Source organism: Corvus moneduloides, chromosome 13 (assembly GCF_009650955.1).
Source record: "Corvus moneduloides isolate bCorMon1 chromosome 13, bCorMon1.pri, whole genome shotgun sequence".
In the NCBI taxonomy this organism is placed as follows: Eukaryota; Metazoa; Chordata; class Aves; order Passeriformes; family Corvidae; genus Corvus; species Corvus moneduloides.
The window spans coordinates 6,939,376-6,962,423 of record NC_045488.1 but is presented as its reverse complement, the minus strand read 5'-3'; the positions used below and the strand labels follow the sequence as shown (position 1 = coordinate 6,962,423).

At 45.2% G+C, this 23,048-nt stretch overlaps 1 protein-coding gene across 1 annotated transcript in view; it reads right to left on the bottom strand.

The window, feature by feature from the left end:
• Nucleotides 1-230: 230 nt before the first annotated feature.
• The window catches only part of SLCO3A1 (solute carrier organic anion transporter family member 3A1), a 138,146-nt gene continuing 115,328 nt past the window's right edge, over nt 231-23,048 (bottom strand). The window contains exons 6-10 of the mRNA XM_032122688.1: nt 22,691-22,889; nt 21,692-21,830; nt 17,157-17,332; nt 13,780-13,844; nt 231-9,341 (exon numbers count right to left, since the gene is read on the bottom strand). Coding sequence (XP_031978579.1) covers nt 8,962-9,341; nt 13,780-13,844; nt 17,157-17,332; nt 21,692-21,830; nt 22,691-22,889 — 959 coding nt within the window. The 3' untranslated portion in view covers nt 231-8,961. The remainder of the gene's footprint in view (nt 9,342-13,779; nt 13,845-17,156; nt 17,333-21,691; nt 21,831-22,690; nt 22,890-23,048) is intronic.

Genomic DNA, 23,048 nt, shown 5'->3' with positions numbered 1-23,048 from the left:
CTGTCACAACCACTGCTTCACTGGACCTCCCCTCTGAAGGCACTGCACATGCACAGAACACAGTCACCCTCACTGTCATTTCTAGCAATCTTTCAACGTCAGCATCAGAACCTCCAACCTGAACTCTCAACCCTGCTTTTACTGAGACTGAAAACTTTCTGGGACAGTCAGAACACCAGCCCAGCCAGCCAGCCTGGGGGAACCAAAGAGATCATCCAGTGAGACAGGACAAGAATGAAAATAGTGTTTTTAATATCATTTACAGCAAACTTACAGTATGTATTTCACATCACATATTTCTAAACTGCTCATCTGGAAAATATAAGCTGCAAAAATACAGAACACAGTACTCAAAATATATCGAGCATGTGGCTTCTCTTTCTTTTTTTCTCTTTTTTTTCTTTTTCTTTAAAGTCAATTGTACATTGAAACATTTCCTTTTCCAAACCAGGTTTTGGTTTACTTTGGAAGTGTTGCTAAACATCTGAAAAATTACCAGCAGTCAAACCAGCACAGTTCAAAGACCTTTCTGAGGCCCACTTTCCCTCGGGCACTGCAGGAAAACAGTGACCCCCAGCCCGAGGCAGGGGCAGTGGCACATGGGCTCATGCAGGTCCCACGCACCGCTCCAGACTATTGGTGGAGATGCTCTGTGCAGGAAGAACCTTCTCCACAACCCACAAATGCTGCTCTGCCCAGGTGACTGTGAAGGACAGCAATGGTATGAGGGACAAACACCACAGACTGGTCTGGTACAGAGGCAGGTAAATAACTCCTCCAGTGCTGTGGATCTTGCCACAGCCAGGGCTCTGCAGGTGAGGTTTGAACCACAGCTGTGACAAACCGCATGCGGTGGTCTTGTTCTCCAACAAGACAACCAGTGTGGAAGCACCCTCCATGCACTGATGGAAGATTACATCCACACACCAGCTGCAAGCACTTGTCAGAGAAGTCCTGAGCTTCTGAAGCCCAGAGAAACTCCCACCAACAACCCTGCTGAGAGATGCATCAGGATTTGGAGGGCACATGGCAGGCCTGCCTCATGAAAATGCATTATTTTCTTTATTTACACCACAGAGAAAGAGAAGGATGGATAAGGGAGTGGGTTAAGGAACAAAGTAAGTTCCTAATATTCTTATTAGCTAAAACCCCAAGCCCCTCAATCTCTGCCAGAGACACAGAGGAGCCAGCTGGTTAAAGAACAGAACTTCTTTCCCAATCTGCCTTGAATTTTAAGCTCTCAAGTTTGCTCATCTGTAGCTGCCATTAAGGGCTGTCAGGGGTGGGGGATAACCAGGTTACACAGGCAGGGCATGTGCTGCTGGTCAACCCCTGCAGGAGGAAAACAAGCAAAGAGAGATCAGCCAAACCAAAACCTCGCTGTTTCTCCACCATGCATGAGGCATGGCCAAGGACTGGCTGGGCAGTCGCTTCTGCTCACACACCACATCCAGAGCTGCTCTCCTCCTGCCTGTGTCAACTGCCCCCACTCCCTCCCCTCTGATTTCAGATGGTGCTCGTGTGTCTCATCTGCACAGGGCAAAAGGAATTTAAAAACAGCCTTACTGCAAACATGCCCCATCTATTGCCATTTATGCACTGCTAGCTCACATGACTCCAAATGTCCCCGTGCCTGGAATGTGATATAAGTACATACAGCAGGGAAAAAAACATTTCTGCAGACTGCATTTGACTTGTATCAAAATCCTAACGAACACCACGTTTATTGTACTAGATTTACATGGTAGTCACGTATAATATAATACAACACAGCGTTCCATTTGCAGTGGTAGGCACTATGGGTTTTAGAAGGTCACAGCTCTTCCCCTGCTCCATCCCACCCCCTCCTCCCTACGGATGTGGTACCAAAGTGAACCAAGAGCTCCCTGTTGTGCGGTCCCAGCGCTGCTCCAGTTTCCCTCTGAACCTGCTCTGGGATGGCTCCTTCCCAAAAGCAGGTGAGGGAAGCTGCTTTCATACATTAACACGGAGACTCCAAAACTTTGGTGGTCACAGACCACTGGCAGCCCTTAGCACTTGTCAGGGGCAGTCATGTGCAGCCTCCTCACCACGCTTTGCACCAAAACACCATGAAGGCAACGTGGGGCTGTGGCTGAGCTGCAGACCCCTAGCACAGGGAATAGGCCACCCGTGATCACAGAGCACCGTTTGGTCGTGCTGCAGTAAGACTTTAGGAAAACAGCTGTGAGCCTCCAAGAGGGATCATCTCCCTCCTCTGATCAGGCAGGAAGCGTCACGGGTGAAGAACAGGGCTCATTTCTTCCTTTCAAGTTCACAGTTAGAGTTGTGAGGCACCAAAAATATAGCACTGTTTGCACTGAGGGGTAAATGCACTGGTACTTGTGCGATGTCAGAGTACACGGCTTTCGGGAGCTGAGATACCCGTGGCAGGGGAAGAGGCCTTTTGCTGTCCCACCCACGGGCAATTCAGTTGGGAAGAACTAAGATATGTTAGGCCATATGCAACTCTCTTGATGCCCGAGAGGTTTCTGCTTCTGATCCAAGAGCTGTGCAAACATCGCAAATAAAATTTACACCACCTGCTTCACCTCAATACCCATCTGGTTTTGTCAGGGTTCATACCCTTCTGGTGTTTGCTCTCAGTAATTACTCAAATGAGTGCATTAACCGGTAGGAACACTGGGAGAGGCTGAGAATTTCAAGCATCTGTGAGAGAATGTTCCTGGAAAGTGGACTGGGAGTTGGAAGCCAGCACTTTGGCTGTCCTGGAGCACTGCGTGTCCAGCGGCGCTCAGCCCACTGGCACCGAGCAAGGATCCTCTTACTCAATTCCTAATCACGTATTTTTGAACTAAATATTTTTACTAATGAGAAAATTCCAGCCTAGGTAACTCAAGGAGCAGAAATATCCCCTGTGAGTCTTATGTCCATCCAGAACAAATCCCTGTGTATGAATTACAAGAAAGCTTTTCCAACTCCTCCAGACCACAGATGATATGCAGAAACGACCTTGCAAATACACTGGAGGCATTTTCTTGGTTTTCTCAGCAAGTTGCAAGGAAGAAATAAAAGGGAAAATTCATTCATGAAGTTGCTATAAATTATTTGCTGAGTTGGAGCCAACAAATTTCTTATTGCTTTCTGCCATATGCAGACACCAACTTTGTGTAGAATAAGTCCAGCACTACAAACTGTTCAGGGTATGACAAATCTTTTCCTTTTTAGGGTTTAACACCCTGCTCTGCCACACTGAATCCAAATATAAAGTGGGGGAAACATCACAAACTCGTCCCATCCCAAAGACCCCATTCCCTGGGGTCACTCCATTCATCAAACAAATACAGACTGAAGCAAAGCTTTGACAAGCAAAACAACATAAACACTACAAACATCCTAAAGTCCTACTTTTGCAGCCATCTAAATGGATTGCATCCACATGGCTTCTCCTGAATTCCCTGTGTCCTTCTGGAACCAAGCAGCTCAGAGCCAAGCAGCTGTGGCAAGACTGAAGATGAAAGAAAAGCAGTCCATGTTCAAACTCTGCCCCAGGAAACAGCAGTATTGCATCTGAGCAGGCAGAGCTTCCCTCTGCTCCCCTGGAGTCAGGGAACAGACAATGGCCAAAGACTTTACTTGGCATCACTACTTAATAAAGAAGTACCTCATGTCTAAGAACTGCTGAAAGGCCGTTTTTCAGCAAAGCAATTGTATTAAGACTCAGATTAGCTAGAAATGTCAATGGAATAATAGAAAACATCGTTTGCAGCCTAGAAGTTATAGATTTAGGGTACATAAGCAGAACAAATGATAATATTTTGAACATACGTAAAACTAAGTGAGACCTGCTGGCATCCCAGGCAAATTTAAATGCCACTCAGTAATTCTTGCTACCTTGTATTGGCTTGGTATAGCCAAGCTGTGCTTTGTCATCAGGGGAAGGAAGAACTGTGGCTGGAGAAAGGAAGCTGATGGTCAGTTTGGAAGAAACACCCACAAACCATGGGTCTGGTGGAGGTAGGGCTATCCAGGAGCACAGAAGGGTGGATAATCCTTTCAGGGACACCGAGTGGCTCAGTTACAATGTTCTTTCTGCCTTGGATCAATCTCAACCAGATAACCATGGCTGAACCTGGCTCACACCAAAGGTTCCCATCTTAATAAACTGCTACCTATGTTCCCAGCAATTAGCTTGGCTGCCAACAAAATAGGTGAGTCACAGCAGCAGTGTGGGATGCTGGGAGAGGTGAACCCAGATTTAGGTAAGAAAAGCCAGAACCTCTAATGCAAACGGGAGCAGGTCAGTATTACTTCTTGTAATCAGGGGTGCTCTGCCCTGTGCACAGGAAGCTTGAGAGCTTTGCACATATTAATCAGATCTAGAGAGAGAACAACAACAAACCTGCTCCTGTCTGCAAACACAGTTCACATGAAATTAGGGGGATAGATGAGCACAGCGGCGTTTAAAGGCAGAGCAGGAGTAAGTCTGGAAACCCTTGTGAATAAAGAACAAAGCTGTTATCACATCAGTCCAGTGAAGCATCTGCATGTGTCTTTTACACTGACAACTCCCCACATCACCTGCCAAGAATAAAGCAAACATCACACCAAGAACGCCCAAGTCTGAAGAAAATACCAAGCCCAACACACCCAGCTGAGACAAATTCTCACATGGCAGCAACAACTGTGGCTGACTCGGGGGCTAAAGCTTCACAGTGCTGGTAGGGTTCAGGTTGTTGTGGGTTGGCTGTGGAGTGAAACTGCTGGTTGTGAGATGGAGTTGCCTTTCTGTGTCCCAGGACCTCACTTACTGAGAAAAAATGTGAGTCTGTCTGAGACACAAAGGTGAACCTTAAGCACATTGCCTCCACTGCAATGTGATGAACACAAAACTCTGATGGGGATAGGAGAGGGTCCAAATCTCATTCATTCCCTTAATTTAAATTTTTTTTTTTTTTTTGCCAGGAAAAAGAAGTCAATGCATCTCAGCCATTTGGAAATACTCCAATCACTTTCCAAATGTCTGCAGACCATCAGTTCAATTTGGAAGCATTTTGAAGCGTAGCTAACTCAGATAATGGAAGCTAATTCCTCTCTGCATCTTTCTCTTCTCACCTTCTGAGCAGGGTGAGACCCAACCACAATTAACAATAGCAGCACTGAGGAGTTCAGTGCATCTCACAGGGGAATGGCAGAGGAAGGTCACTGTTAGCTGAATTGCCAAGGATGGAAGGTTTGTGATATTCAAGTGATAATTCAAGTGATGGACTTTTCAGTCCCACTCTACATCCAAGATGTGCTGGGCAAAGCCAGAAAAATGGATGATTTCTATATGTATTGAAAAAAGCTTCTGGAAATGCATCACCTTGTTAACAAGGATGCAAAGAAAATTATTCCAGTGTCATCTGCACCAGGTTTAGATTGGGGTCCCCTTTTGATTCCACTGGGGCTATGCCAAAGTGGGATCTGTGCAAGGGAAAGGAAACCCCAACCTGAAGTCATGCAAGGCAACTGGTCAATCCCAGAGAGACTGCTGAATCTCAAGTTTGTTTTTCCAAACGTCCCATTCCTTAGCAGACAGCCACGCAGGAACACAGTGCTTGGAAACACCAGAATAACATTTCTGCTGAGACTGAGGCCTCAACAAACCCCTGAATTTCAATGCCCTTGAATATGAACGAACAATATCCACCATTGGATCTGGACCACACAGCTCAGACCATGCCCCCGTTTCTGTTCCTGGGAATGGGCATCTTTCTAACTCCATCCTTGTTTTTAAGCTTCCTGCACGGTTAAGGCAGTTGCAGGATGGGGGTGAAGTGCTGACAGGTGAAGGCCCATAACGCCATTTGGGAAGCAGAAGGATGTCTGACACCCTTCATTTGTTCTTCTATAACAAAAATTGGGTTTCAGGCAAAAATGGCTTGTGGTTCTGAACCCAAAATGCCTGCTGGTGTGGATGAAGGGTTTGGTCTGTGTATTTTCTTTAAACTAAAGCTCCGTTCTTAAATCAGTACCAAAGCACTGACAGCAAAACCCTTCGCAATGCAGGCATCAGACCTAACCAGGGAAAAAAAAAGCGTGGCATTGGGGGCGGGGGGGAAAGCTTTTCAAAAGTTCCATTACCAAAAGAAATAAAATAACAATCATGCAGGAGTTCCAAGTTGCAGCTTAAAAATAACTAAGTAACCTCATTCAACTGCATCTCCCACACAAACTAAGAGAACAAATGAAAAAGGTAAAGAAAAATAAAATAGAAAATGTTATGTGCCCTGTTTCTATAACGCCAGTCAAGGGGGACTTTTGACTGTACCAACAAACCACAGCTTGAGAATGCTGGGAGTTTGTTTTACCTCATGTCAATCAGCATGCTATTCTCCTTCACCTTGGACTTTCAGAGGGGAAAATCATGAAATTGTGAAAGGGGTTATGAAATTTCAAGCAATCAGGCTTTTAGAAAGGTTCTATTCTGTGACATTTGTGTTCTAGTCTGAAAGTGTGTGTAGAGTATAAAATTATGAGCTAACATTTGCAAAGACAGCAGTCTAAGTAATAAATCTGCAGAATGAAGAGAACTGTATAGAATGATTTCAAAGGCTTATACTTGACAATTATATATATTTTATGAGACAGTTATGCACCCTGTGCCTTTTTTGAATTCATTGTTTTATGGATGCAGTATCTCTATTTTAGCAGACAGGATATACTAAACCCATGTAATGGTCTAAAAAGCATCATTTACCACCCAACACAACAATGGCACTGCATAGCTTAATACTTTTTTTTTCCTTAAACTCCTTCATCAATTGAGTGATTCTTAACATGGCTGAAACACAGGAATTAAATATCTGCAGTTACAACATTTGTCGAGTATTTGGCACAGTGGAGTTTATTTGATACACCCTTTTTTCCTGCCCTTATTGTTGCTGAACATGTAATTCTGTGCATAAATTACAAACACACATGTAAAGTCAGTCAGGTGGGAGCAGTTTGATGCACCACACCCATGTTGCAAAGCCTGGATAAGAGCAAAGTCTGCTAAAAAGGTGCTGAACATGAGTGGTGAATTATTAACCCTCTGTAATTGTGCCAGCTCTGGGGTGTCCACCGCCAGCAATGGACAAGGACTTGGGGAAGATCAGCCCCTCTGCCACCTGTGTGGAAGTGACACCCAGCATTTGACTCAACATGCCAGGTTACTTCTCTAAACATCCTCAAGTCCACAACAGCTTCAAAATTCACACAGAAAAGGAACTTTTAATTATGATGCTAACCCTTAAAACCCTTCTGACATTTAGTCCATCAGAAACAAGTCTGGTTCCTGGGGAAAAACTCATCAAATGCCACCAATTTGTATTGCTTCCCAGCAGGAATGTTTTGGAAAACAAAAATATGCATGCAAAGTAAGTCTGACCCCCACGCTTCTTGTAATCAGATGAAAGTTTCCCCACGGTTTCTGCAGGTTTAGGTAAAACTGCATTGCAAGAGCCAAGCCAAATCTGCTCCTGCATGGATGCTTTGTGGGGAGCTGAATGGAAGTTTGAATTGCTCAGTGCTGGCCAGCCTCTGCTCCCATTACCCAGCCTTCCAGAGGAAAACTATTCCCACGTGTAAGAGCAAAATGCGGCATACAGGAGAGGAGATTATTCCATCTTCCTCACACAGCTTCCACTGAAAGTGGAATTGCTCAGGTGAAAAGTAAAATACCAATTGTGAGGGTTGAAGGATTAAGGTCAGTATCCCTCTCATCTTGTACATACACACACACACACGCACACACACACACACTTACTTTAAAGAAAACATCCACCACACAATTTCTAGATTGCAAATTATATATATATATATCTTTAAAAACTGGAGAGAACATAAACAGCCTCTCCACATATATATGTATTCACTGAGTCACATAGAATATGAAAAAACTATATTATGTAAATCATCATATTATCTATAATTCTCCAACTGACAATTGTTTTTATAGAGACACAGTGCATTCATTCTCTTTTTTAAAAACATATTATGTGTCTTCATTGGCTTGGTAGCATATTAGAATGAAGGCGTATGGATAAAAATGCAGAGGATTAAACAAACCCCTTGGGTCACATCACGTTTGGGTGAATTAAACAGGATCCTTTCCCAAACTAGCATAAATAAATCCTCCTCATGGAAAAGTGTCAGCGATTTAAGGGTTAACATAGATTTGAAAATAATTTTAAAAAACATCTTATTAGAGGACTACACAGATAAGTATTTGGAACTCATCCCCCTTTAAAAATGACAGCACGTTTGGCAAGTGTGAGCAAATGTCTTGAACTCTACTGGGTTTGAGATTTGAGCGCAGCTATTCACAGACAGCCACAAAGCTGCAATCTGCGAATAAGCCTGGGCTGGAAGGACTTGGATACCCCTGACAGCAGTGCTCGCCACCGGGAAGGTTTCCAGCAGCTTTCAAGGTATTTATCGTGGACTCGTGGCTGGTGACAGAGTGTGACTGGTGGAAGGACTCCAGCACCGCTCCCTCTTCGCCATCGCAGACACAGCAGGTTGGAGCAGCACCCAGCCTGGCCAACCCTGCAGGGCTCCACACACCTCATCTCAACTGGGAAAAACCTATTGCTGTTATCACCTTGCTGTTATCACCTGGCTTTCTCTATGCCTCGTGCCCAAGCCTGTGCCGAGCTCTCCGGTGAACCTCTGCAGATGCCCTCCTTGGAAGCTCGTACTGTCATCAAAAGGGCTGGTACCCAGCCACAAGGGCTCCCTGCTTTCTACATCACCCTGCAGGATGTCACAAGTGATCCCACTGAAAGATGCTGTTCTCAAGAATCCTGGCTGGGTCTGACTTTGAGAAAAAGACAAAAGTTTCCTGTGTTGCCGTTGCTGTTTTGCAGTTGTGTTTCTTCTTTCATTCGTGCTCTCTCCTTGTTTTTATTAAAAAGGACCCTTGTATTATTAATATAGTTCACCCCTCCACAGTCACTATAAAACAGACTCCATATTTTCACACCACTCATGATCTTCAAGGTTATAGATAAATTTTGTCCTATGTGGTTGATTTTGGGGCACCGAGTCCCGCCCCAGATTGTCTAGGGTGAGAGTAGAGGCAAAAAACTCACTAGTGCTGAGACCACCTTCGTGGTTCTTGATGTATCTTTTATAGTTTTTCCTCAAGCACTGCCAGGTGGTTGTGTACAGGATGAATGCAAAGGACTTGAGGGCGATAGCAATGCTGACATACAGGTATCTGTAGACCACGTTGTCGTACAGAGCGCAGGCTCCTTGCTCGCCACAGAACGTGCTCCAGAACAGACACGTGGAGTCAATCCCGGCCCCGAAGATCAGCGGAGGTGGGATAAAACCTGCCAAAATAAGAGAGACAAATCATGCTTTTATGATCCCTGTGATAAAGACAGAAGACGTGACTGCAGTGAGTGGAAAGAGAGTACTTTATCAAGGTTAATAGTGCCAGCTGCAGCCTGTGATTCTAATTTTTAAAGTTCTACATCAGCCTAAATGAAGTCTGTGGATGAGCTTTTAGCTTGGACTTAATGTCTACAGAAGAGATTCCTGCTGATATCAACACGCAGCAAGGATCTTATTCAAGTTTGAGCGGCTTTTATTAAGCTTCTTGTTTGCCTAATGAGACTAAGTGGAGGGGTGAATGAAAGAGGAGGAGGAGGACAGTCTTGCAGCTCACTCTCTGTTTAAACACTGGCAATTCTGCACTTTAGGGTGTTCACCTGAAGGATCTCACAACACTCAAGCACCTAAACAGCTGGGGCACTGAGATCCAGTTCTGGACTGTACCCTGACATAGCAAAAGCTTTCCTCTGGGTCTAAGGAGAAGAAACAATAGCCTCTAATAGATGTCAAAGATGCCCTCTGAAAAGAAGGGAAAATTTCAGAGTGCCATTAAATGAAATATCACAGCAGGACTCTCCCACAGCCATTGCAGCTGACTACCAATGACTGTTCCTCAATCATAGTTTGCAGCAGAGCTGCAATCTTAAAGCAAAATAATCACTCCAGTCTCCTTTAACTAATAAATGCAGTGTTTTTCTTCTCTACTTTTCCCCATCCCACAGGGACACTGCAGCAAGCCCCCATTTCCCATTAGCCTGATGGCGATTAGGACATCCACGTTCCAGCTCGAGACTCCCCAGCCAGCGCACGTGCACCGAGTGTGCAGCACTGGGAAGAAAATGTGAACATTCTACATAATGTAACCATTTCTCTACCTTCTGCTGTATTTATGGGCAGAGGCTAGAAGCAAATAAACCCTGAAAAAACCCCTGACTGATAAAGTCACTGCTGTGGGTTAAGACACAGGAGCATTGCATCTACTGAAATCCAACAGCAGGCAGGCACAACACCCCCCTGACAGTATCAATGCATCCGTCTAGGTGCTGTGATGACTGAGACTCTATAAATACCTGTGAAAGCAGACACAAGGACTGCAGTTTTTAGACAAGAGAGTGTTTAATCTTGGATCCAGTTTCATCATTAACTTGGATTTCCAGGCTTAAAGAAGATACCTTCCTTCAGCTTGTCACGAGCAAAGTAGTGACATTCATGACATGTATCCTAAGACTACAAATAAATTGGCTGTCTTCACTGTTTCCCTGTGGTAACTGAGATCTCTTTATTTTATTTTGTTGATGACTGGGGCTGTGCAGATTTTGTTTGATCTTCCTTTACGTTGATAAATGCAGGAATTAAGAAAGGCTATATGGGCTTTTGGTGCTCATTTTAACCAGTCATTAATAGCACAAATGTAGTAAATAAACCAGATGATAAAGAAGCAAGACAATCTGTTTGTTAGAAATACTAGTCTCAGTCATCATATCTAAAAACATGTCTACGTTCTGGAAAAAAATATCAGCATCAGCTCTTTGTTCATCATTTCAATGACTGGAAATTCCAGGCTGGGCTGGTTCTGCTCCTAAGTTAAAAGATGCTTTTTTTGTTGAAACCTGTGAATAAATGCACACTCAACCTGGATTTTAAAAATTCAGCTGGGCTCCTGCCACAAACAAGCAAGAGGCTGTGCTGCTGACTGCAGTTTGTGTGCCCAGTGCTGCTGGATGGCACCTCAGGGGTAGCACCCAAATGTGGCAGTGACTGAGGAGCCACCTTCTTTCTGGAATAGCAGAAAACCGCATTTGGATCATAATTTTGAGTTGAGAGCCCCTACTTGTTAACACTCTGAGACATGTTGACACAAAGCTTTGGAGACGTGCAGGCTGAACTTCAGAGAGAGCTGCCATCCCCACCTGCTGGCTTCAGCTGGCCTGCCTGGTGTCCACGACAATTTGGCCTGGAAAGTGCTCCTCATAAGACTTGAGAAAGGACTTATTTCCCTTGAACTGCAAAGCTACTCCCATGTGAATGCAGGCATGGATGTGGATGTGAAAAACTTTAGCAACCAGTGAGTATTTCAGGTTGTTTTAGCAGAGGAGAGGACAAGAGACTCACAGGAGTGACTTGGTGCCCAGAACTCCTGAGACACGGGAGCTGAGGGGTTGCACTACACACCAGAAACTCCTCCTGGAACACTGTGGGGTTTTGTTATGTTAAAATAAGAGGCAAACAACATCAGCTTGTAGGAAAGAAACCTAAGGAAGTGCCTTGATAAGCAGAGGCTCTTCTAGGATGCACAGTGAACACCACCCAAAAAGTGATGCACCCAGGATCTTAAAGGCCTGAAACTCTTTGCCATTCCAGACAATTCCATTCCAAACCTTTGGCTCCAATGGCACTGCTTTACTCTCTTCTCTGGGAAACTGCAGTAATGCTTTTATATGGAGACATTGTTAAGCTGCCCTCTCACAGCAGAGTTCCTATAAAATAAGATAATACATGCAGGAGGATACCAGGAGAATTCAGTCATGTTTCATGTTATTACAGTGAATATTAGAGAGAGTCAATCATGTTCTACCTCTTACTGCAAAGTGTTGCAAAAATTTCTGCTATATATATGTGTATATATATATATATTTCATTGCAGAAACTGTAGGGCTGCATAAAAAAAGGTGCTTCTGTCTTACTGAAATCTATTAGCTACTATTGCACCTTCGGGTCTCATAGCTCTTCCATTTAATTCTCTCCTTTGGTTTGAGAAGCAGCTATTACCACTGTCTTCTTAAGTCAAAGCTTAAAGGTGAACTGAAAAGCTTTTAAAATAAATCAGTAAAGCTATTCTCAAACCTCAGGTTGATAGGGGCACAATTTGGGTACCTTTGCTCACATGGAAAAGTATCTTTCTCTTCATTTTCTGTGCGTTCCAGCTACCTTGCTGATATGCTGCAGGATGTATTGTCTTATTTCATGGGAATCCCATAGTGACAGAGCAACATATAAAGATTTGAGTTTAAAGTCTCACTACAGCTTCTTTACTGGAATGAAAAGAAGAAATTTGTTCAACTTAAGCATACATGTCTGAGCCTGGTTTTAGAGGAATTCAGGATGCTGCTATCCTTGAGAGGCTTCTCTCTTTTGAAAGGAAGAAACGAAAGAGAAAAATCTCTCCCCTTAAGTATTTTTCCTTTGGAAACAACAGCCCACAGCCATCCCCCTTGCACACTTGCCTGCTGACACTCCACATCCAGCCAGTCAGAGCTGAAGACAGGCCAAAATCCATGAGGAGCAGCACCAGCAGCTAAAGAAAATGCTGCATTTGCAAGGTTTGAACCACAGCTGACCCAGGTCATCCCAGAAACTTCCCTTTGAGTTATCTGAGCTCTGGGTAAGTTAACTTGATGGAGCTTTTTGTATGACTGCAGGTACTGCACCAAAACCAATGGGCATCTAATTGGCTTTGTAAACTGGTCTGGGAGCATCATTTCCTGTTCAGCTAACAGGGAATAAGGTGTTAAAAAAGTAAGTTAAAAAATGAGATAACTTATTCAAAGCAATGTCTGGTACTGCTGGATTTTCGGTCCTGTACTTGCCAGTGTCTTGCTGTAGCCTAAGAGATGGTACTTTAGTCTCCAGCTCATTCCTTTGGGACCAAGGGAGCTATGCAGGGAAGGTGCTCCCTGTGCCCTGCTAAAAAAAGTAAATTCCACTCCCACAACATGCAGAAACCCTGGGCGTGAGATGGACCCACACAATGACGGATCAGAGCATCCCTGAATCACTGAGACTAATGAGCTGAAATAAAAGAGCTTAAAAATAGGAGCCACCTCTTCCAGAGGAGAGAAAAACTCCACCCAGAAACAAGCAGCATGTGAACAACAGCCTGGTGTGTTCCCTTTAATTCATACCTGAGAAGCACATACTGGTCAGGAGGAGGAGCCATGTGCATTTTAATGGGATATTAACCCACAGGAGGATACAAGGACTCAGCCTGTCTCATTTTCCTGGTTTCCTTTCTGTGACACCCAAAGGAAGGGGCAAACCCACCATGTAACACAGGTCCTGTCCCTCAAAGGAGGGTGAAAATCCATATCCCTCTACCTCAGCAATATGCAATACAGCAATAATTCTGCAAGCTGCTGACACGTTAGTTACAGCTACAGAAGAGAAACTGGTTGTGTGGGACCATGGGAGAATCAGTCATTTCTCATGCAACACTGCATTTTCTTCCATTAGCACAACAAAATAGCAGGGAAAGTGCCTTCAGGAGCCTTGATGTGAAATTCTTCATGGAAAGGTCTTGGGCCCCAGTGTGTCAGACCCCACTCACGGCAACGACAGGTCTACAGGGACTAGAAATCAACTTCTTCATGTTAAAAAAAGAGTCTTCCATGAGGGAGCAAAGGTTAGGAGAGAAGGACATACAACTTTTGTACCTACCTAGCAACCGGAGCAGCAGGAAAAGCACCCCCAGAGCGTAGGACTTGAGTTCGGGGCTCACGGTTCTGCAAGGAGGAGGGAGGGAGAGAGAAGAGAGAGAGAGAAATCGATTCCTGTTGCTCTGCTTTGATTAACACACCCCGTGGCCATTCTGTGCTGTCAGCCAGGATGCCACCAGCACCTCTTCAAAAAGTCATTAATGGGGCTTTTCTTCTGCCTTCTCCTGAACTGCCTACAGCCCCAAAAGTAATTGCATTGGTGACAGGTTCAGGAATTAGCCAAGTCATTAATAACAACAGCTAATCTTGTCACTGGATGGGGAAAAATGGAATTCCCATCTCATTAAATCATTGTTTACAAGCTCCCTATCATGTTTTCAAGGCTCCAGATGTTGAGAACTGGAGGGAGAGAAAACTTTTGGTTCTGAAACTCCCCAGGCAAGAACAAGAGAAGGAAGGCAGGATGGTGGGCCAAAAGGTTCAGCCTGTTGATTCAAGCCTCTCCGTGAGAAGTGCTCAACAGTAGTGACTTTAGCATGACACTTTTTTTATCTTGGGAAGACAGTGTTTGCAGTGTCTTCTGCTATGGACACAACCACTGCTGCATTAAGTGCCATCCTTCAAAGGTGCTTTAAAAAAACCAATCACGGCAGGGGTGGTTCTCTGTATAAATACACTGGAGGGCCATCAGCCAAAACTGATAAAACAGAACCAGCAAGAGCTTTTAAGTTAAGACAATTCTGATCACCTGCCCTCCTTTCACACACTCATGGGCCATACCACATGGGTAAGACCACGCCATGGCTTCTGCATGAAGCCTGTGACCTTGGGATGAATTTCATCAGTTTTCAGGCAGACCCCCATGCTCTAAATAAAGCCTTTTTGCCAGGAATTATCTAACCTTGGAAAAATGTTCCAGTGGTTAATGGCTTGGCTCAAATAGGATTCTACAGTTGAGTGGGAAATGAAGGAAACAGAGCATTAAAAGTTTATTTTAATGAAAAAATAGATTACCACATGAAATAGTCACAGTGGGTTTTTAATTGGTGGTGGTGTCCTTCCATCCACTTTTCTGTATTTAAAACCAAAGTCAATCCCCATACCTTAGGGTGCAGTAAAAATTGTTACCTGGAGACATCTCCTTTCCTCACCGACTACAGCAGGTGACTTGCTTAGACAAGACATTTAATTTGTAGACACTGAGCTCATTTTTAAATGACTATGGGAGCTGCCAGTGTCACTTGTCACTGCTCTGGACACCGAGAACACACTGATATGCCACAACTTTCTTTAAGCAATGGAAGATGGCAGCTGCAAGAGAGCATGAGGTGGTATCTAGCTCAGAGCTCTCCCCTGTACATTTGCTAGCTATCAGTGATTCTGAGTGAAGTTACAAATCTGGACATTGTAGGTTACGTGCGGGTTCGGTCGGGACGGAGACGGAGACGAATGGAGAGATCTCTATAGGCAGGTCTTGGGACACAGTCGGTTTATTGTAAAGGCGTGGGTATTGGGGCACTGCTCAGAGCTGCTAGACTCAGCTCTGAGCAGGCCCAAGAGAGTAAGCAGGTGAGAGAGAGAGAGAGGGTGTAAGAGCAAGAGTGGAAGTAAGAGTAGAAGTGGAAGAGAGGAATAGAGAATGAATAGAAGAGAGAATGGAAGTGAGAATGAATAGAAGTGTCTGAAGTCCTGGTTACAATACAATAAATCATCTTCTGTACTGAATATTCTAATTGTCACTAACCAATCTAATACAAGATACAAATCCTATAGCATTTACATACAGCCTATAAGAGTTCTTATATTACCATAAAGTGTTACATCTTAACTTCTAAAAACTACTCTTTGGACCCCTTCTGCTGAGCTAGTAGGGTCTGCTCTGACCCTTGGACCTGTTTGCAAGCAGAGGGTATTGTTCCATCAAGAGGGGATTATCTTCAGTGGCCATAGCATTGTTTTCTAGTTGTTCAGTAACTAAGACCTGGTATTTCAAAAGTGGCTTTCATTTCGATGTTGCCTGTAGTTTTCATATTCCCAAAATCTTTTGTCAGGCAATCATATTTCCAAGGTTTTCCTGTTTCATCTTCCCCAACAGGACATGTGAATTGTTTATTTCCTACAGCTTCCTTCCCTTTGCTTTCCTTATTCTCTGGTATTCTTCTTCCTGGCTGGTGCTGGGCTTATCTCATTTGAAGGCAACACTAAGATGTCTCCATGCAGGATCCTAAAGGTGCTGGCAGCTTCCTTGAACAAAGAACTCTTCAAACTTCAAATTGCTTTTGTCACAATATTTATCATGAGGAATTTGATTTCCCTTTAGCTAGCGGAGATGCAAAGAGAGAAATGAACTAGTAGGTGGAATATCTCATTTTGTATCCGGCAGGGAGACATGCCCTCACAGAGCTGTTCTGTCCAAAATCTACTCAAGAGTGTGTTTCTAATACAGACGTTATTGATTGAATTTTATTGGAATTTTCCAGGCAGCAGAATGGATCTGCTATTTATGCCTCTGGTTATTATTCTCAGTAAGTGACAGCTTGGACAGCTAAGTAATTCTGGATAAATGTGAGCTTATATATATATATGTATATCATAAGGTGAAGTGTTCCATATGTCTGGAAATAACACAAGGTCAGTTCTTTGAATAAGCTACTTTTGCCCACCTATTCACATTGGTTTAACTCAGACATGTCCTTCAGACTTCCAAGTTCCTTATGTTCTTGGACTTGGTCCAGGGTGAGGGAAGTTAAACTCCAGTCAGGGAGGTATTCACCAAAGCTAGTCTTTGCCACAGCTTTTCATTTTTCTGTGGTTTCTATGGTCTTCAGGCCATCTCAAAAGGTGAGCCTAAGCCTCTTTCTAAGCCATTATGTGCTGAGAACATAGGGGGGCAATTCTGCCCCTCTCCTGATGCAGCTGTAACTTCCTCGCTTCCTGGATTGGAAACTGCACATCTGTGTTTCCATGTTAATCCCAGAAGAACAACCCCTGCCACCATTTTCTGCAATGTCCCTGCAGGAATCTTGTCCACTTGCAGGCCCAGTTCCACCTCACTCCCTCACTTTACCAAAGGAGAGCTCGAGCAATTCCTGTTTTCTCTCTAGCAACTCCATACTGCAGGCTCTGAACTGGGGCCACGCCATGGCTAAACCAGGTGCTATAAAGTGAAAAAGTGGCTTAGGGAGAAATTGGCTTGAATGCAGGCTCAGTATGAAATCATGGATCTGGGGACAGCAAGTTCGGTGTAAAGGGCAGAGGCCAGGAGCTGCGTGGGACCCTCAGCTCCTTGCAGCTCCTGGCCGTGCCCTACAGTCCCTCCAGCTCTGATCCCATGCCAAGAGCAGCCCCAGCTGATGAGGATGGTGACTGGAGCCCTACCTGATGAGGATGATGACTGACGGCGTCTGCGCCATGGCCCCGATCATGCTGCAGACACACATCACACACAGGAATGTCAGGAAGGCCTCTTCGCACCCAGGGCTGGGGCATTTGCCAGGAACGACGGTGGCGTTTTCGGCAGGGACCGAGGTGAGGCACGAACAGCCACTGAGGTTCTGCAGAGGAGCACAACGAGTCAGGAGAAGGGAGAGCTGTGATCTCCACTGCTGCCCTCTGCAGCAGGGCTTGTCAGCAGCAACGCCTAATCCTCTAATGGTCAATTAAATAACTCCTAAGTGCTTGTTGGAGGGGGGTTTGGAAATAATTTCAGGAGCGTCAGAGCTGACGCATGTTGCCAGCAAGGGAAAGCTGTCCCTTGGCTTGTTCCTTTTCTTCTGCTCCTTTCAAGTCTCTCCCATAAATGTCACCGTGACAAAATTATTACCAAGTTATACCTCTTTGGAGGAGAATAAAGAAACAATCTGTGTCTCTGTGACAAGGAAGATCCCCCCCATTATGGTTCTAATTACTTTCTTATTTACCTCCGTCCTCTTGGCTGTTGCAGTTAGACTGAAGTACATTAAATGCAGGTAAATCTGCAGCCCTGTTCTTGGCTGCAGGTTCGGAGCCTGCTTCCAGCACCTCAAACCCTGGGAAGCCGCCACCCACGATGGGCACTGCAGCTCACCCCGAGCTGAACTACCACAGCCTGGCAGCACGGACACTGCTGGACTTCAGTGCACTCCAGGGCTAGTAAATGACATCTGGTTCAGAAGGATTTATGTTGAGCTAAAAGCTCAAGTCAAGCGAGATAAACTTTATCAATATGTGATCAGAAGGAGGGAGGAATGACTGCATTTTGCTTTGATCTCTCCACCAAGTGCAGGATGTGAAGAGAAGCTTTGTTTGCCAATCACAGATTCAAGGATTTACTTTTTTTTCTTATTTTCCAACTCGCCTTCCTGAATTTCTGAGTGGGGGATGTCAGTGCAATTAAGGCACACAATACTACCAAGAAATCCCTTAACGAATACAGAATGAAATGGTCATAAATGATTCATGGCTTGTCTTCATACACCCGCTGGGTTTGCAGGTCACATGTTTGTGTGAGGAGTAATGCCATAAAATACAACGTTGAAAAGCAGCTAAATCTCCTCCCCTTCCCCTCTACCATGTGCAAGCAGAAATTCCTTTGCTTTTCTGCAAAAGGGGTCCCCTTAGGACCATACAAAAACACACTTTCTGGTTCACTGCTTTCAAAGATAAGGATCAGCAGGGATACTACTCCAACCTTTCTGACACCAATCTCTTTCTTCTGCATAGGAGTCAAATCATTTTCTTCCAACTAAGTGCACAGAGGGCAAGAGACACCATGGTGCAGAACTCCAGGAGAGCTGGAGCAGACATGCAGGTGCCTTTCTGCTGGCAAGCAATAATTAATGTAACAAATTCCTGTGCTGTTAGAAGCTGACACCTGAAGGCTCCAGAATGGTGACAGTTAGCACCACTGAAGTGGTGTTTGCACAGACAACAGGAATTTGTAGCTCCTGGCTCGTACTGCAGTGCACTGCTAGCCACCAGCCTGGACACGGCTCTGTGGATCAAAACCCAGGTAAGTCTGGAAAAGTATATACCTGCACTGAAATATCCTTGGACAAAACTCCCATCACAGCAAACACGCAGAACTGGGTGCTTATTTCCCATGGCTTCTCATCAAGGGACATAAAGTACCTATTTTGGGCAGTGGTGGGGCAGATTCTCCCTCCACCGGGGTGATTTTTTTACAAAGCACAAGGCAGATCCCACCTTCACTGCCTGAAAATTTGTCCCCAATTCCAATTTTTTGACCATTTTGCGTCAAGATGCTGGCCCGAAGCAGTGTGAGTGGTTTGTACCAACTACATCAGCTTGCTTAGCACTGCACCTCATCCTTACCTGGGAGATCTTTGATCTTTTATTACTGACACAGTATGCAACTCACAGATATCAAACAAGGCAACATCAAAGATGGAGTTACAACTTTGTCCTGTGGAGAGGCAACTTTTTGCTACCTGTGCCAAACTCTTACAGATCCCCTTGTCTGCAATCCCACTGCATCCAACCACTTGTTATCAGAACCTTCTGCTTCCCAGCAAGCTGCACACCCAGATTTCTGTGTGCCTGTGAGGCTACACAGATGCAGAGTTTACACCTTTAACAGCATCCTGAGTTTGGTGTGATTATCCATGCAAATTACCCATGGTTTTAATTACTCATTTTTTAAGCCCTGGCTCTGACAGGGAAGGGACAGGCTGGTACTTCAATGCAAAGCTGTGAGGTGCCAGCACAGTAACTCCAGGCTGGAATTCATGTGTCTCCAGCCAAAATGCTGAGAGAGTCAATGGCATCAAACAAACAAGATGCACAGTCCAACATGTGGTATGCAAGGGTCACTCCCAGGAATGGCTTGAAAGAAAAGTTCTTGGGGGTGCCAGAGCTCTGCCTACCAGCACTACCTATGGCTTTTTGGATAAGTGCACCTCTGGAATCACCTCAGTATGAGAGAAGGAATGAAGAAGAAAAAAATAACTGAGCTACACATTGCTTTTAGAAATTGTTCACAGAGGAAAAGTGAAGGGAAGCAGTCAGAAACGCACAATGTAGTAAAGTTAAATAAAGCATTCAGAGAATTTTATGTCCCAGTAAAAAGCAATCCTTGGCTCATCACAAGCGTATAACGTTCACAAGACCCTCCAGACAGGACATTACCTGGATTATGGGTTTAAAACTTGGTTTGGCAATTTGGCTTTGCCTCAAGGCCATTGCATGGCCAAACTGGTCCATAATTCTTCATAATGCCCTTTCCAGCAGATGCTATTGCTTCACCTGTTTGTGTTCAAAATGTTACTGCAAAAAACCCCCACAAAACAAAGAGATGAGAAGAACCCCAAGGATGACAACGAAAAGGCCAAATAAGAAGGAATGAGTAAGAGAGAGCGTGAGGGAGAGTGAGTTTTTTGCTGACAGGTTTGCTCTTGCAGAGCAGGAGGTCAGGCACCTGCAGACTGAAGGGGAAGAGCTGAATTTTCATTACCATGCTCCTTCCAGAGGAGCCAGAGCTTTGCTCTGAACTGCACAGTGAGGAGATCGCTCCCATGCTCCAGCCACAGACTAACACCAGCTGTACACTTGCTGAAGGCTTGGTGAACTGGTGAGACACAATTCTGTGTGCCTGAAACAAGCTGGTTCCTTGTTAAAATCATCCTGCTCCCTTCTCAGGTGTTGACTTATTGTGAGCAGGAGGAAGAAGAGGGGAGGAGGTAACACCTTCATGTGTCACACACTGATGTAGATCCTTGCAGGGCTGCTGAAAGCTCAAAACTGTGGTGTTTCAAAGGAATGCCTGCATCTCTGAGGCTGGGGAGAGAATGGAGGAGACAAGATGTTTAAGCAGGACAACCTCAGGTGATCTGGGCAGGGCTGCACAGCCAGCAGCAAGTGTCTGCTCAGCAGCACTCACATGTGCTTTGTCTCCAGGGCAGGAAGGGAGGTTTGATGTCTCCTCGAAGAGGACAGATGAAGCCATGGAGGGATAATTGCATGTGGTGAGCACTGATGTCCCTGCAGGCACAAACAGTCCCTGTGACCAGGCTGACCTCCCACAGACTCCACACAGAAGTGATCACCATGCCTGGCACAGCCCCACACAGGGAGCAAGGAAGCAGGAATCCCACCAGTCCCACCCACAGGAGCAGCAGGCACTCATTTTCAGTGTAACCCAGAAGACATTAACATTTCAGCAGCAAAAAATGAAAAAGCTGACTTTTAAGATATCCCCCACATCTTCTTTATACAGAGATAGTTTGGTCTTTAAGAGTTTTCTGAGGGAAATAAACTCTTACATAGAGAGAACTGAAAAATGCAGAATGTCTTTGGATGGAATGTCTGCTCCCCTGACAACTGCCCTTGCTGCTGCCTCAGAGCAAAGCAAGGAAAGAGAGAGAAGCAAGAGGAATTAAAGGAAAGCTTACACAAGGGTGAATAAAACCAGAATCTGCTCACAACTGTCTAGGAACCAGACCCAGGGAAAGAGCAAGAGGAAAAAGACTAAAAGGATTGGGCAGGGCAAACATGGGCAGGTGGAGAAGAGGGGAGAAAGGGAGCTGCAGGATAAAAGAGAAGCTGGTTCCTCAGCTGGTCCCTCCTGGGCTAGGAATCTCCTGCAGAGGATGTGCTCTGCTACAGGACACTTGTGCAGATTTCCTATCATGTTCCTTGCTTCTGTGCTGAGGAGGAAGACCAGGGCAGGAGCATGTGAGATCCCATCGTGCTCCATGGGTGACCCTGGCCCCTGCTGCCAGAAAGAGTGGGCATTTATGGAGCAGAGTGAAAAACAACAGGGGCTCAGGCCCACCTGAGATGTGAGGTCAGCTTCGGGGGTGCAGCCACTGCTGGCTGTAGATGAGATAGTCTGTACCAGACACGCATGAAACTCACTCACTTGAGCTCACAGAACCGTTCCTACAGGCAAGAGGTCCTCAGGAAAGCCCACTCACCGTGCTGCTGCAGCCAGCAAAGCAGGCAGATAAGTATGTGACCCCATCTGCCCCACACACTGGAGTGAAGGAATCAGTTTGGCATTCACAGTTGTTATTGCAGGGGGAATATGGGTCCAGAGATGAGGTTGGAGTTGAACTGTAAGAGAAAAAGAAAAATAAATTAATGGACAGTGTGGTATCAGCCAACTTTTCCAATTGTTGGCTCACAAAGATGGCTTTGAGGGGGACAGTTAAGGCAAACACATTACAAAAAGGCAGTGGGCAGGCTAGCTGTGTTCCAGCTCTAAGAAATCCAGGCTACAGCCTCTCCTTGGGGACTGAAATGCCACGGCCAGTGTGCCTCTGCAAAAGAGAATCTAATGCAAGGCTTGGGCTGCCCTGTAACCTCAACAAGAAGCCCCAAGGAAACACAAAGAGATGCTGTGGAGATTGCTCTGTATTTTTCTGGAACACTGCAAGGAGCTGACAGGCTGAAGTTGTCATCTAAAGAACTGCCACTGCATACAGGAGCACTCAGAAGGAAAATACCCAATAACTTTCTACAAGTCCTGCAGGGTTATGTGGGCCTCATTTCTCACAGTAAAATGGGCTTGCAGCCACAAACACTCTCTCTTCACCATATCTGTATTTCCAGGCATCTAAAACCTGGTTCTACAAATTCCCGTCAGAGACTTAAATCAATGTACAAAGCAGTTCTCCCTTGGTGCTGGGAGAAACCAGACAGTGCCATGGACCTAATGCTATAGAGGTGGGTAGAGAATTAGGTCTGGCACCTTTTGACTCAGTTTGATTGATTTTAGTGAAACTCTGCTGTCATCTGCAGGTACTGAACTCTCACAGTTGAGAGTGGCATGGAAACATCCCAAACTAAGAGCCCCATACAACACTGCCTTCTCTGTGCTTGCTCTATGGTTGTCTGAAGGCCAGCACTGCCTGTCAAGGACAGTAACATGAATTTATGTTGGTAAAGCTCCCTGAAGCTCTCTGTGGACTCACTTGTTTCCATAGGGAACAGTAACCCCTGCCACAGGTCCTGTGTCGCAGCCCAGGAACAGGAAAGACACATAGCAAGCTGTGGACACCAGGTTCACCAGCATGGCCATCCTGATGGCTCCCAGAGCAGACAGGCTGAGCTTCTTCACCAAGAGACCACCCAGGAATATGCCCAGACACGCACACGGGATTGCTGTCATCCCTGCAAGAGGAAAAATCAGTTAGCAAGAGGCATGAGCAAGGCCCAGTGAACTACACTGTGACAGGGTTGAACTCTCCAGCAGGCAGATCTGTGCACTGGCATGAGGAAACCTTGTAATGACCAACTGCTGGAGTAGCACCAGGCTGGGGTTGCCCAAAA